General features: G+C 37.0%; 1 protein-coding gene across 1 annotated transcript in view; it reads right to left on the bottom strand.

Moving 5' to 3' along the window:
• Positions 1-801: 801 nt before the first annotated feature.
• LOC107873385 (MND1-interacting protein 1-like) overlaps positions 802-16,687 on the bottom strand; it is a 27,781-nt gene continuing 11,895 nt past the window's right edge. Inside the window, 1 exon segment of the mRNA XM_016720224.2 lies at positions 802-1,474. Coding sequence (XP_016575710.1) covers positions 1,034-1,474 — 441 coding nt within the window. The 3' untranslated portion in view covers positions 802-1,033.

The raw sequence follows: 16,687 nt of genomic DNA, 5'->3' as shown, positions 1-16,687 counted from the left end.
TTAAACAAATAGCCTATAATGTAACGTTTCAAGAAATAAATTGCCTGTTACTTTATGATTTATCTAATAATATTGTGCACATCTGTTCCGCAAGACTAGAGTAAATAAATAGCTCTACAAGCATTAATAATTTCCTTTCATGAACATGTTTATGAGTCAATCAGATATGGATATTCTCATATTGGTAAGTTCTACAAAATAAAGCTAACAAAAATTGAATTAGCAAATCTGCCTTGGATAAAGTAATTTGGAACAAAAACACTATAAGACAGTTCAAGGCAGGAAAAAGATAAGGTTGATGTAATTAGTAGTTAAACTCGATGTAATTAAAAGTACCAATTAAGCGCATGGTTTCATAATATTTGTTCTTGGCAACAATAGTAAGACAAACATGTTCATCCTAAGACCTTCCCACAGATCAAGTACAGGAATGAGGGATATGGAACTAAGGATCTTAACACGCGACAGAGACGACAAAGGTTCTTAATGACTCCGCTTAGCAAACCCCAAAGCATCAGCTGACAATACCAACGATTATCAAGTTCATACCAAAACTTCAACCGGACAGAGAACATTTTATCTACAATAACAATGCTCTTTCTTAGAAGCACAATGTTTGTCCTCCAACAACAACTGGATTGGTGAAAACCCACATTCGAGATAGTTGTTTCTGTAATAAGTTGAGATGAAAAGGACTCACCTCTTGAAACCAGCAGAACAATAGTGAGCAAATTCTGCTGGCACACAGATAATAGAAAGCATATTTTAACCAAACGTCTTTTAGCAAGTATAACAAATGCATTGCAGTAACAGTATGTACCTTCCCTCCCACTTGGTCTGGCTCTTATTTACTTGCACACCCCTCTTTCCTTAACTATTTATATACGGAGAATCAAACAAGTTCTTCGAGTGTATTGCTGATTCAATCCAGAATATTGTTCAACCCTGTTGAGAGAAGGAAACATGGTTCTTTTTTTTTTCTTAAAAGACAGTTCATGAGCAGCCCATTTTCAAATAAAGCTTGAACGAGGGCCTACGGAGTTATACCAAAGACCCGGATTCTCTGTTCAATTGGAACCCGGCAGCAGGGACATATAGCTCTTCCCTTCTCCCCGTAGTTGTCATTGCAGTTTGCACATAGAACCTGATGAGCGCAAGGTAAGAAGACAACTGAAACTTCAGCCTTCATGCAAATTATGCATTCCCTATCACGGCTAACATCCAAGCTATCAAAATCATGCAACATCCTTGCACCATCTCCTTCCGGAAGCTCATTAGATGCTTTAAGCCGAGACAGATCTTGTTCAAGACGTTGGATGTCATCCTTGTGCCGCTGGAAATCTGTTTCTATCCTAAGGCGCAAAGCCTCAAGATTTTTTTTATTTGTAGCCTCAGCTGCTTCCTTGAGGCGCCGCTCCTCCTCTACTTGTAGCATGGCTTGCTCCATAGCCCTCTGTTCCCGCCTCCACTCCGCCTGTCAAAAATTGGACATAGAACCATTATTTATTGCCAATGAGCCAGATCGTGTTCAATTCAGGGTAATAATTGCACAGGAACTGCTTTAAATAATGTATTCTCCATAAAAGCAAACATGAAAAGGAAGGAAATAAAGGAAGTACTACAAGAAGAATAGGTTGTGCACTGAATCAGACTTGCAAGGAAAAACAACTGTCAAAAAAACAGCTAAGGAAACCTCCGGTTGATATTTATCAAAAGAGAAGAAACACGTACCAGTTTTTTCGCAATATAAACATAACAATGTGGAAAAAGGGAGTAAGATTAGACAACAAATATGATATGCTGCTTTTACATCTACATTCCAATTACCCAACTGAGATACGATTTCAGAACGTTATAAACGATCTTGAGTCTGTCATTTCCAAGGATGGTTTCGGAATGTAATAATTTGGTAACAACGATCAATACTGTTAGCCAACTTATCAGAAAAGGAGAAAAAAGAAGGGAATTTTCAGTCAACAGCCAAGCATTCTTGAAATAAGAACATGAATCAATGTTAAAATAATGGACAGAAGTATCCACACATACAAAAGGAAATGAAACTTTATGATAAAATTGTAGGCAATCATTAGTGTGTGTGCATATAACTCTACAAGCCTTATAAAAGCACTGGAAATATTCATTTATTTTCTAGTTTCACATAACCTACTGCCATCATGGATCTAATGAGTTTCCTATTTGTTCTTCTTTAATGAAGATGTAGAAATTAATGAGTTTCCTCTTCAATCCTTTGGCCAGAAAATTTCTCAAAAACATGCCAAAGATATATTGGAACACTCTCTGTTAGTTCTCTAAATCCATAGTTCTGTATAACTTTCCACTCCCCTTCGGCATCTTCCCACCTCAAACCACCAGTTAAGTTTATAGCTCCAAATTTATGACACGCCAATTACATTTCTGTTAGCAGTTTAGACCTTTACCTATAAATGAAAAATAAAAAACATGACATACCCACAGAAGCACTAGCTTACCCCTCCTCCGAGAAGAAAGCATGCTTATCAGCTAAAGAACCACAGCGCCACAGTTTTGGTAAAATAAAAAAGCTAATACAGTGATAGCTGTGCAGTAGACACATGTCAGGATCGGAATTTTGTCAGGGAGCCAAATCTAATATTTAAATGGAGGAGGGTAGAGGAGTAAGACCACTATCCAAGTTTCAAAGCTGGAAACCACAGATTTCTCCCTTATTTAAGACAGAGAGTCGTAAACCTAAAATAAAGAATAGGTTTCTATGCAACTTAACATGACATCCCTTAGGAGGTCAAGGGTGCTATTCGCAAGATGCGGAGGGGTCAGGCGACTGGACTAAATGAGATTCCGATGGATTTTTGGAAGAGCACTAGCGGGGCAGATACAGAGTGGCTGACAAGGCTGTTTAACATCATTTTTAGGACGGCGAGGATGTCCGAAGCTTGGACATGGAGTATGATGATTCTATTATATAAGAATAAGGGGATATTCAGAGTTGCAACAACTATGTTGACAGTAACAATGGAGATGTTCATCACAGTAACAAAGAACAAGAAAATGAGAAGTTCATCTCACACAAGGAAATGGAGCAGGCCAAAGCAAATAAAAGGATTGGGCCCATATTAGACCAGTCATCAGTACCAACAACCCACAAGTCCAAATATTTAGCTTAGACTAGAAAGTTTTTTTTATTTTAGCTTAGAAGAGAAGTTTCTTCTTTTATTTTTATTTTTATTGTTTAACTTAGAAGAGAAGATTCTTTAGCTTGTATAAATAAACATGATTGGCAAGAAATATACAGACAAGAAAAATTTCTAAATACTATCTCTTGTTCTCTACATGGTATCAAAGCTACTTTGAAGATCCTCTCTTCAAAACCTTCGTTTCCCTACCATGGCAAACACAAGTTCTGAGTCACTTTCTGCCCCTGCTGCATCCAAAGTATTGGATCAAAGTATCCCTTATTTCCTTCATCCATCTGATTCACCAGGGATGTCTTTGGTGAACTCCATTTTTGAAGGAAAGGGTTATGGGGGATGGAGAAGATCCATTCTCATTGCTCTCTCAGATAAAAATAAGCTGGGATTTATTGATGGAAGCTGCAAGGCTCCAGCCCTTAACAATTCAGATTGCAATCATGGATTCGATGCAATGACATGGTTACTAGTTAGTTGCTGAATTCACTTTCTAGAGACATTGCTGACAGTGTGTTCTATTCCAAAACAGCTGCAGCACTATGGAGGGATCTTGAGGACAGATTTGGCTAATCTAATGGGGCCAAATTGTATTAACTGCAAAAGAAAATGAGTGAGTTGTCCCAGGGAACACATGATATTACAGCATACTACACAAAAGTCAAGGGGTTATGGGATGAGTTAGATACTTTGAACACTAACAACACCTTCTCTTGTGAGTGCGAGTGTTGTGGTAAGATGAGAATAGGTAAAGCACAACAAGATGAGAGACTCATACAATTCCTTATGGGATTGAATGAAGCTTATGGGGCTGTGAGGAGCAACATCTTAATGATTTGTCCTCTACCTTCTGTGAGTCTTGCTTACTCTCTCCTCATTCAGGATGAAAAACAAAGGGAGATTACTTTCTACTCTATCCCTTCAGGGGATCACTCTTCAAATTTGGTTGCTAACAGCAATGCACCTCCTTGGTACTCTCAAAATAATCTGAGGAATCATACTCCTGAATATAGATCCAAGAAGATTGATACATCTTTGACATGTTATCACTGCAAGAAGGTTGTACATATAATTGATAAATGCTACAGGATCATTGGCTTTCCTAATGATTTCAAGATCACCAGAAATAAAAAGATGCAAAACACTGTGAGGAGCAATGCTGTTATTCCCTCTGATTAACCTGGTTATTCTAGTTCTTTGCCTAATTATGCAAATCAAGTTGGAAAAAAGTGAGCAACTTTCTCAATTGGTTAATATATTAAATCAGGCCAAGATCTCTCAACCAGATGCTTCACTTGCTAATTCTGCAGCTACAGCTGCTTGTGCTGGTAATGATTCAGTTTCCTGTTTAATACTCTTAAGTTCTAACCCCTGGATAGATTCAGGGGCGAGTCAGCATATGTGTTTTGATGCAACAAACTTCACTACTCTTACACCCCTTAATCAAATCATCAATAATACTTTACCTAATTTTTTAGGGTAAAAGTAACTCACTCAGGAACTGTTTCTCTATTTCCTGATCTCATTATTCATAATATGCTTTTTGTGCCTACATTCAAGCTCAATCTCCTATCAGTGCACAAGTTATGCACACAATTAGATTGTCTAATCATGTTTTATTCTACCAAATGTGTTTTGCAGGCCTCTTCAGTGAAGAGGCCTCTGGTTCTTGGTGAAGCATAGAATGGACTCTATCATTTTTTTCCTTTGAATCTCCAGTCTAAGAGTCCTGTCAAGGAAGATGTAGTTTCCTTTTCTAGTTCTAGTTTTTCCAGTTGTAGTTGTTGGGGAATTGAAGAAAATAGAAGCAATGTATGACAAAAAGAATATAGCTGCAGAGAATTTCACGTATTTTCATTCATCCATTAAACCAAGTTACATAGGACTCTTTAAATAGGAATAAAAAAACCTAACCACTTACTAAAAAACATTCCCACTTACTCGACACTAATTATCCACTAACCTAAATCTTAGCAACTAACAGAGATTTGCTTTAACTAAACTCGGACTCCTAACAAACGTGTTACTCTGCCAACTAACTAGGAAGTACTAATGACCTTTGAATCAATATTTAACACTCCCCCTTGATTCAAAATTACAAATTTCTAATTTCTGCTGGAAATGATCATGCTTGGCTTGTGGAAGTGCCTTGGTGAAGACATCTGCAATTTGATCCCTTGTACTGTAGAACTTTAACTCTATATCACCTTTTGCTGTCAGATTACGAATGAAATGATAACGAATGTCAATGTGCTTTGTTCTTCTGTGAAAAGCCAAATTTTTTGTCATTGTAATTGTTGCCTTGTTACACAGAATATCTTTGTTGCATCCTTCTGCCGATATAAAACGTCAATCAACAATCTTCATAACCATATGGCCTGACATGTTGCTGAAGTTACAACAATATACTCTGTTTCTGATGATGATAATGCAGCCACATCCTATTTTTTTAAACTCCATGAAATCGCTCCAGATCCTAAACTGAAAACATTTCCAGAAGTACTCTTTCTATTATCTATACTTCCTGCCCAATCACTATTACTATACCCTATCAAGATGAAATCTGCAACTTTGGAGTACCGAATCCCGAAGTCAACAGTCACAACAATATAACGCAACACTCCTTTGGCAGCACCAAGATGTTGCTTGGTAGGACAATGCATATACCTAGACAATATACTTATAGAAAATATGATATCAGGATGAGTATGTGTTAGGTAGTTCAAATCTCCAATCAAGTTTTTGTAGTAACTAGGATCAGCAAAATCTGTGTCATCTTTAAGCTGAAACTTTTCGTTTGCATTCATGGGTGTGGCAGCCACTTTACAATTATGCTTACCAAACTTGAACAAGAGGTCTTTTGCATAGTTCATTTGATAAATAAAAATCCCATTCTCCACCTGTTTCACTTGAAGACCAAGAAAGTATTGCAAAATACCAAAATCTGACATTTCAAACTCCTTCATCATTCAAGATTTAAATTTAGCAACTAAAGTTTCACATGATCCGATATAAATCATGTCATCCACATAAAGACAAACTACTAAAAAATCACTCGTACCTTGTTTCTTTACATATAGCGTAGGCTTATTCTCACTTCTTTCAAATCCATACCTCAGAAAGTACAAGTCAATTTTGTTGTACCATGCCCTCGGCGCTTGTTTTAGCCTGTAAAGTGCCTTCTTGAGTTTGTAAACTTTGCTCTCATTGCCACTAATAACAAAACCCTTAGGTTGGGAAACACAAACTTCCTCTTCCGAATCCTTATTTAGGAATGCAAATTTAACATCAAATTGATAAATGGGCCAGCTCAATTTAACAGCCAAAGATAAGCGTATTCGAACCGTTTCAAAATGAGCAACAGGTAAAAACTTTTCATCGTAATCAATACCTTGATATTGTGCATATCCCTTAGCTACGATCCTAGCTTTGTATCTCTGTATGCTCCCATCTACATGACGCTTGACTTTGAACACCCATTTGAGTCCAATGGGTTCCTTTCCATCCGGTAGATTTACTAACTCCCATGTCTGGTTCTGCTTAATTGCTAGTATCTCTTCTATCATTATATTTTTCCACGCTTGACTTTATATAGCTTCTTTGAAACAAGTGGGTTCTGCACCATACAAAGCAAAAGAACAATTCTTATAAATCTCCCTCAACAATTTGAATTTTGTTGGTGGAGTCTCGTTGGAAGAGTCTGTTAAAGAGGAACTGCTGCCACTTCTTTGGGGGGTTAAGTCGTGATCACTTGCTGGAGAAGAGGTACTTTATTGAGGAGTAGAAAGGGTGCTACTTGCTGGAGAAGAATTGGATGTGTTCTCTGGAATGAAAACTACTGCAGGTTCTTGCTAAAAAATTTCATCAGTAGGCGACAATTTAATAGTCGAATTAACATTCCCAGAATCAAAGTTCCAGCTAGCATCTTCATTAAACATAACATTTCTACTTATCATAGTTTTTCCACTCACTAGATCATATAGCTTATAAGCTTTGGATTATGTGCTATATCAAACAAAGATACATTTTTTTTATTTTTCATCAAGCTTTTGCCTAGCCTGTGAGTTCACCAAAGTATAAGCTATACATTCAAAGACACGTAAGTGGATTACCTTGGGCTTATTACCTATCCATGCTTCATATGGTGTTTGATTAAGAACAACCTTGGTGGGTGAAATATTGAGCACGTAGACAACAGTAGCAACAACTTCACCCCAGAAACACTTTGGTACACCTCTGGCTTGCATCATGCTTCTGCCCATTTCAACAACCATCTGGTTCTTTCATTCGGCTACACTATTCTGCTCCGGTGTATATGGTGTTGTAAGCTATCTGTGAATACCTTTTTCCTCACAAAAAGTGTTGAATTCATTTGACATAAATTCACCACCTCTATCTCAACAAAAAACTTATATTTCTTGAAATTCTCAAATGTTTTAGATTTGAATTTCAAGAAATATACCCAACTCATTCGACTATAATCATCCATAAAAAGTAGGAAATATCGACTTCCACCTAAGGACTCAACACTCATAGGACCACATAGATCAGCATGCACTAGTTCAAGACAACCAGAAGCTCTCCAAGACTTGCCTACGGGAAATGAATTTCTATTTTGTTTCGCATACACACATCCTTCACAGAATTCAAGAGCACTAATTCTAGGAAAACCTAGAACCATATTTATACGACCTAATAATTGCAATCCCTTTACATTCTAATAACCATACTGTAAATGCCATAAATTAGCTTCAATACTATCTTTGGTAACTAATGCAAAACTTTTAACATCAGAAACTTCAAGAGGAAATATTCTATTTTGAGTCATTTGACTGTCAACAATTTGTATCCTATTTTTTTTTATCTTGAATGCTACAAGAATTGTCATCAAACAGAATAGAGTATCCACAAGTTATCAGTTGCCCAACACTCAACAAGTTATGGGCTAGACAAAGAACATATTGTACATCATGGAGAAGTTTTACATTACTGGAAGAAGTTTTTAGAGCAATTATACCTTTCCCTTCAATTTTCATTGCCTTGTCATTCCCAAGCCGAACTTCTGACTTGTCCGATTCATCAAGTTCTTTGAACAATGACATTCTGCCAGACATGTGGTTGGAGAAACCACTATCAATGATCCAAACTTCATCCGAACCAGCATCTACTGAGGAGTGAGCCATGAACAGATTACCCTCATCTTATTGTTTCTTAATAAAATTTGCATGTTTTTGTTCATCCTTTTATTTAGTCCAGCAATCAACTTCTTTGTGCCAATTTTTCTACAATAGCGACACTGAATATTACTCTTGAACTGCCGGTGCTCACCACCAAATTGATCTCGTCTTCTGCCATGACCTCGATCACGGAAACTACCTCTGCCTCTTCATCCTCTGGCATTTGAGACTTCTGATTTTTCTTTGAAAGAAAACTCTCCCTTGATCTGAAACACATTCTCTTCACCCTTTTCTTGAGAGGCATTCAATCTATCCTCATGAGCTTGTAAGGAACTCATCAGTTCATCAAAACCATAATCAGATAAATTATGAGATTCCTCAATGGCAGTTATGACATGATCAAATCTTTTATTAAGACTTCTTAGAACTTTAGCAACTACAGTTTCATCAGTAATTTTATCACCATATGCCTTCATATGATTAACAATTGTACTGACTCTAGATAAGTAGTCTTGTACAGAATTACTACTTTTCATGAATGAATTTTCAAAATCATGTAGGAGTGACTGGAGTTTGACAGTCATTACCTTTGTCGAGCTATGTAATTCTTTCTCCAGAATATCCCATGCCTGTTTTGAGGTTTTGTGCAGCAATAATTCTGGAAAAAACTAAGTCGTGCATAACTTGCTGAATGTAGAACAACGCCTTAGATTCCTTTTTGTTCTCCCGCAACCTTTGTGCTTCATCTTCCTCAGCATATCCATTCTCCACCAAATCCCATAATTCTTGAGATTTGAACAACGTCTTCATCTTTATGCTCCAGAATTCATATTTATCTCCATTAAAGATGGGAATTAGTTGTTGAGATGTGGAAGATGCTGCATTGGTAGCCATTCTTTGCGCTCAATTTTGATTTTCTTCTTGCAATTGCCTTATCTCACAGTTTGACCTAATATGGACAAAGAGAAAAATTAAGAAAAAGATACTCTCTCTTCGCCCTGATACCAAAAACTGTTGGGGAATTGAAGAAAAGAGGAGCAATGTATAAGAATAAGAATATAGTTGCAGAGACATCCATTTAACCAAGTTACATAGGACTCTTTATATAGGAATAAAAAAAACCTATCCACTTACTGAAAAACATGCCCAGTCACTCGACACTAATTATCCACTAACCTAGATCTTGGCAACTAACAGAGATTTTCTTTAACTAAACTAGGACTCCTAACAAACGTGTTACTCTGTCAACTAACTAGGAAGCACTAACGACCTTTGAATTAATATTTAACAGTAGTTCCTTATCTAATTCAGTTTCAAGTAGTAACAGTTTTGATTTTCATCTATGGCATGTAAGACTAGGGCATTTGCCTATTTCATCAATGAAGAAGCTAAGTTCCATTAATTTCAAATGTGATTCCAATTTTATCTGTGATGTTCGCCATCTGGCCAGGCAAACTAAATTGCCCTTTCCACTTAGTCACATTAAAATCAAATCACCTTTTGAATTAATTCACATTGATATATGGGGTCCTTATAAAATTCAACCTATAATGGTTACAGATACTTCCTCACCATAGTAGATGATTTTAGCAGAACTATTTGGACTTATATCTTGAGCACTAAGGCTAATGCTTTTCCTATGCTAAAACAGTTTCTATCCATGGTTCAAAGGAAATTTAACAGTAAAGTAAAAATCATCGGGTCCGACAATGCTTTAGAATTGGGAAAGAAAACTGTTACCTCTGAATTTTTTCTTTCTCAAGGAATTCTTCATCAAACATCATGTATTTCTACTCCTCAACAAAATGGCATAGTGGGGAGAAAGCACAAGCATCTTTTAGAAACTTCTAGGGATTTGTTGTTTCAGTCTAGCCTACCTATTTCTTATTGGGGTGATTGTGTTCTTACGTCTACTTTTTTAATCAATAGATACCCCTCCAAAGTCTTAAATGGTAAGACCCCTCATGAAGTTTTGTTTGGTTATCCTCCTAAATATCAATTTCTCAAGGTTTTTGGTTATCTCTGCTATGCTTCTACTTTAACTCCTCCTAAATATCAATTTCTCAAAGCTTTTGGTTGTCTCTGCTATGCTTCTACTTTAACTCCAATAGATCAAAATTTTAACCTAGAGCTATTGCCTGTGTGTTTTTGGGATATCCACCGGGACAAAAGGGATATAAGTTATTATCCTTACAAGACAGAAAAATATTTGTTTCAAGAGATGTTCACTTCCATGAAACAGTTTTTCCTTTTAAGAGGACTTCAGGCTCTACTCCAATTTTCTCTCATTCATATTTTACCTCTCCAGATTCATATACCATTCCTTCTGGCCCTAATTTAACACCTATCTCCACAACTACACAAGATTCTTCATCTCCTCCTCCTCCTTCTACCTTTAATTTTGATCCTACCTCCTCTATCCCTAACCTTATTATTTCTTTACCTCAACCTACTACTCCTCTTGAACCCAGAAGATCATCCAAAACCCATAAACAACCTGCTTATTTAGTTGACTATTACTGTAACAATGTGTTTCTCACTGATCTTATCACTTCTTACTTCACTTCACATATCAGTCCCTAAGTTTCTCCCTTCACTACACTTTCTTCTACAAATCAACTTGTAATGAATTCTATCTGTTCTATCACTAAGCCCACTACCTATGTACAAGTTGCATCAAACCTGGGATATTGTGGAGCTACCTAAAGGCAAAAGGGCTCTACCATACAAATGGGTGTACAAAGTGAAACATAGGTCTTATGGTAGTATTGATAGACTCAAAGCAAGACTCGTAGTTTGAGGTGATATTCAAAGGGATGGGATTGACTTTACTAAAATATTTTCATCAGCGGTCAAAATGACAACTATAAGGTGTTTTTTGGCTATTAGTGAAAAAAAGAAATGGCTTTTTTTTCAGCTAGATGCCAGTAATTCCTTTCTTCATGGAGACCTTGATGAAGAGGTCTACATGAAGTTTCCAGCAGGTATGGTTTGTCATAGTCCTAATCTTGTTTGTCGACTTAAGAAATCACTCTACGGGTTAAGGCAATCATCGTGACAATGGTTTGTTAGACTATCAGCAACTCTTTATTTCAAAGGTTTCCACTCATCACTTAATAATTACTCGCTGTTTTATAAGAAATTCGGGGATCTTATTACTATCATTGTTGTATATGTCGATGATATAATCATCACTGGAAATGATTTTTCTACTATCACACGGTTGAAGGAAATTCTCAATGCAGAATTTAAAATAAAGGATCTGGGACACTTACACTATTTTTTGGGACTTAAATTTTTTAGAGAAGACAATGGGTTGATTGTTACTCAAAGAAAATTCACTCTTGAGCTGCTTGCTGAATTTGATTGTGCTCAATTGCCCCTAGTCTCTTCTCTATTGGATCTATCAATTAAGCTCTCATCTAACTCCGGAGAACTCATTACTGACCCTACTATTTATCGATACCTAATTGGAAAGCTCAACTAACTTACACATACTCGTCCTGATCTTTCTTATGTTGTCCATCATCTCTCCCACTATATGTAACAACCCTGTCTTCCCTATTTTAATACTGCTCTTCGTGTTGTTCATTATCTAATGTCCGACCCAGGTTAAGGTTTGTTCTTTACTAGTGACCCTTCATTTTCCCTCTTTGGTTTTTACGATGCCGATTGGGGTTTTTGTATAGATTTTTGACGTTCAGTCAATGGGTTCTACATTACCCTTAGTGGATCTCCCATCTCTTGGAAGTCCAAGAAACAATCATCCATTTCTTTATCCTCTGCTGAGGCAGAATATCACTCCATGAGGCGTGTTATTGCCGAACTCATCTGGCTGAATTGACTCAATCATGACTTAGGCGTCCCTCCATCTTTTCCCATTGTTTTTCACTCCGATAGCCAAGCGGTAATCCATATAGCCAAAAACCCCATCTTCTATGAACGCACCAATCGAACTTAACTGTCATTTTGTTCGACAATATTTCTCACCGAATTAATCTCCCTTTCTTTTATTTCTGCCGCATCTCAACTCGTTGACCTTCTCACCACACCCTTATCATCACTCTTTAATTGGCAAGTTGGGACTCGTTTCACTCTCCTCAAACTTGAGGGGGGTGATGACAGTAACAATTGAGATATTCATCGTAGTAACAAAGAATGAGAAAATGAGAAGTTCATCTCACATAAGGAAATGGAGCAGGTCAAAGCAATTAAAAAGATTGGGCCCATATTAGACCAGTCATCAGTACCAACAACCCAAAAGTCCAAATATTTAGCTTAGACTAGAAAGTTTTTTTATTTTAGCTTAGAAGAGAAGTTTCTTCTTTTATTTTTATTTTCATTGTTTAGCTTAGAAGAGAAGATTCTTTATCTTGTATAAATAAACATGATTGGCAAAAAATATACAAATAAGAAAAATTCCTAAATACTGTCTCTTTTTCTCTACAAACTATAGGGGTATCAAGTTGTTAAGTCATACTATGAAGGTTTGGGAAAGGGTGGTGGAGTTGAGGTTGGGGAGGATTGTGACTAGTTGCAATAATATTGCAACTCTGAAGGTTTGGAAAAGAGTGGTGAAGTTGAGGTTGGGGAGGATTGTGGCTAATTGCAAGAATCAATTCAATTTTATGTCTGGTCGCTCGACTACCGAGGCCATTCATCTCGTGAAGAGGTTAGTAGAGCAGTTTAGAAAGAGAAGGAAGGACTTGCACATGGTGTCCATCGATCTCGAGAAGGCGTACGATAGTCCCCAGAGAGATTCTGTGGAGGTACTTGGAGGCTAGATGTGTGCCCGTGGCATATATTAAGTTGATTCATGACATGTACGATGGAGCGAAGACTCTTGTGAGGACGGTAGAAAGAGACTTGGAGTGCTTTCCTATTTTGACAGGATTGCAACATGGATAATCTTTTATCCCCTTTTTATTTGCTTTGGTGATAGATATTTTGACGCGGCATATTAAGTGTAGGTGCCTTGGTGTATGTTATTTGCTAATGATGTTGTACTAATTCACAAGACTCGGAGAAGAGTTAATGATAAGTTGGAGGTTTGGCGACAGACCTTAGAGTCTAAAGGGTTTAAGTTGAGCAAGACTATGACGGAGTACTTGGAATGTAAGTTCAGTAATTTGATACATGAGATTGACGTAATAGTGAAGATGGATTCTCAGGCCATTCGAAAGAGGAGTAGTTTCAAGTATCTTGGGTCAATGATTCAGGGGAATGGAGAGATTGATGAGGATGTTATGCACCGTATTGGTGCAGGGTGGTTGAAATGAAGGCTCGCGTCAAGAGTCTTTTGTGATAAGAAGGTGCCTCCTAAGCTTAATGGTAAGTTTTACAGAGTGACAATTTGACCGGCTATGTTGTATGGAGTAGAGTGTTGGCCAGTTAACATCTCCCACATCCACAAGTTGAAGGTGGCGAAAATGATCATGTTGAGATGGTTGTGTGGACTTACCAGGAGAGATAGGATTAGAAATGAGGTTATTCGAGAGAATGTGGGAGTGGCTTCAGTGGAAAACAAGATGCGGAAAGTAAGTTTGTGATGGTTCGGACATGTGATGAGGAGGTGAACAGATGCTTCAGTACTGAGGTACGAGAGGCTGGTTATAGATGATTTTAAGCGGGGTAAAGGTAGGCCGAAGAAATATTGGAGAGAGGTGATTCGGTATGACATGTGCGATTACAGTTTATGAAGGACATGATCCTTGATAGGAAGGTGTGGAGGACGTGAATTAGGATAGAGGGTTAGTGGTAGGAGTTCGTTCGTAATAGTAAGGGGGAGTGCTTTGTTTGTGTCTGTGTCTGTAGTTTCTTATTTGTAATGTTTTGATGATGTTTGTGATCTCGAATAGATAGTTTATAGTATTACTTTATCGGTGACTTGTTTCTTTTATTATCTAGCGGTGTGTGATCCTATTTTTGTTGTTTATTTTTATGTTTTTTGTTTATTATACTGTTATCTTTCATAAGCTAGGGGTCTATCAGAAACAACTTTTCCACTTCATCTGAGGTAGTGGTATGGATTGTGTACACTTTACCCTCCCCAGACCCCACTTTGTGGGAGTACACTAGGTATGTTGTTGTTGTTGTTCGGATAAAAATCTAGAGAAGTGATCATTGTTGGTTATCACATCAATAGTTATATTTTTAATGGAAGGATAATTTTATTGTAAAAGACCTTGACTTCTATAGATAATGTTGAAGGTTCGAGGATTTTGAAATTTATGGATTTTCTAGCAACCTCAAGTTAATACTACAATATAACTGGATCTGTAAAATATTATAGATATTGAGTAGATCCTCTAATATGTATATGTGATTCGGATAACAGCTATTGGGTTGACGTGAACCATAGCCAATCTTCTAGATCTGCACCTTGGTTCGAGGCACCAAGAGACGAAAGTGGGAAATGAACACCATTTAACTCCAAAGAATAGGGATTCTCAAGCTAGAGTTGACCATATCATGAAAAGATACCACTCCAATTGTCCTAACCATCTCATTCTTCCTAACTTCCGACTTTTAGAGTTCGTTTGGATAAACTTATAGCTTATGACTTATAAATCAAAAGTCATAAGTTAAAAATCCTAACTTATGGATTTGAGCTTATTTTTATTATTGTCTTAAAAACAAGGGTTTAAAAGCATTTTCTTTAATCTTAACCAAACATTATAAAAGTGCTTAAAGGTAATTTTGAGCAAAAAGCACCTAAAAAAAGTCAATCCAAACAGGTTTTAATTTCTCGGTTGAAATTTATAAAACTTTTGTGTTCCTAGAGCATAACTAGTATTCCAAGCATGAATATGAAGAAGTTATGTTGATTCCTTGAATAGCCTTTTAGTAAAATCAAAAAGAGAAATTTATTAAAAAATGAAAACAATTTTCTTTCTTTTCCATAGATGTATGGGTGTGCTTTCTTGTAGAAATGCAGGGTAAGGCTGGTACTATAGACCCTTGTGGTGGGGCCATTCTTCGGAGCTGTGCATAGCGGGAGCTTTAGTGCACCGAATTGTCATTTTTTTGGGTAAGTAGTGTTGCCAATTGTCATGTGAAAGGCGTAAACGATGTTATTAAGAGCCATCGCTTCAAAAGTGTGCACTTCAAACAATGACAAAGTGAGCTAAGCCTGTCAAGTGGGCCGGGCTGACCCGGCCCGAAAAGCCCTAAGGCTTTAGGGTTCCGATTCCCGAGCCGGTTTTTTTAATTTTGGGCCCGGTTAGCCCGATCCAGGCCCGCCGGTTAGCCGGCCCGGCCCGACCTGGATTGATTTTTTTATTTTTTATTTTAATTTTTTTTTTGGAATTTTGGGCCAAACTAGCCGTTGGCCCAATGGCTATATGGCCGTTTTTGGGTCCAAACGGCTAGTTTGGGCCCTTTTATTAAAAAAAATAAAATTTTACTTTAAAAAATATTTTTTAATCCCAAAAATAATTCTATAAATATCCTACAACTTCAAATCATTTTTCACAATTTTTCACTCTCTCAAATCTCAAATCTCAATTCTCAAATATTGAATATATTTAATTTCTTAAAGTGTTCACGGGAAGGAGCGGTAAAGAAGTAAGGAGGTCGACTAGTTCGACGCTTGATTGAACTCAGCATAGTTAGAGATTAGAGGAGATAGCCTTTCTTTCTATTGCTTGAGTGGAATCAGTTCTTTAATTTTTGAATTTTTCGTTTACAAAGTACGAGCGAAAGTGTCTAAAGTCGCAACCTTCATATACTTCCAAAATTTGGTATTGTCGTTCCATCTCTTACGTTTAATTTTTATTTATTGTATTAATTGTTTAATATTTAATTTTATTATATTTGTGTATTTTGAATTTTTTTAGTTTAATTTAATTTATATTATGGATAAATTAAAAAACCTCGCTACTAAAGGTGTTAAAAAATTTTGTCCCCGAAGCAATAGTGGTAGTAAAAAGTGAATTACTAGCGGTAGAGGTAGTTCAAGTAGTAGATATACCCGTGTGCCTCCGACACCGCTTAGTCAACCTTTTGAGGAAGAAGTAGGTGTACCTTTAGGTGTAGGTGCTCACGATATGGATTATGTAGAAGCTCAGGAAAATTACGGTATAGAAGAAGAAAATGAAGTAGATGCAGTTAATTTAGACGAAGATAATGAAAATATTGCTGAGACACCCGCAGTAGAAAATGCTAACGTTAGATCTGAATCGGTTAATCTCCCTCCCCGTCCTCCCCGTGCCCCAAGATCTCGTAAAACAACTAGTGTTGCATGACAATTTTTTGAACGTATATCAGATATTGAGGTGCAATACAATATTTGTTGACAAATATTGTATTGCACCTCAATATCTGATA

Source organism: Capsicum annuum, chromosome 1 (genome assembly GCF_002878395.1).
Source record: "Capsicum annuum cultivar UCD-10X-F1 chromosome 1, UCD10Xv1.1, whole genome shotgun sequence".
In the NCBI taxonomy this organism is placed as follows: Eukaryota; Viridiplantae; Streptophyta; class Magnoliopsida; order Solanales; family Solanaceae; genus Capsicum; species Capsicum annuum.
This window is presented reverse-complemented; position numbering and strand designations above follow the sequence as displayed.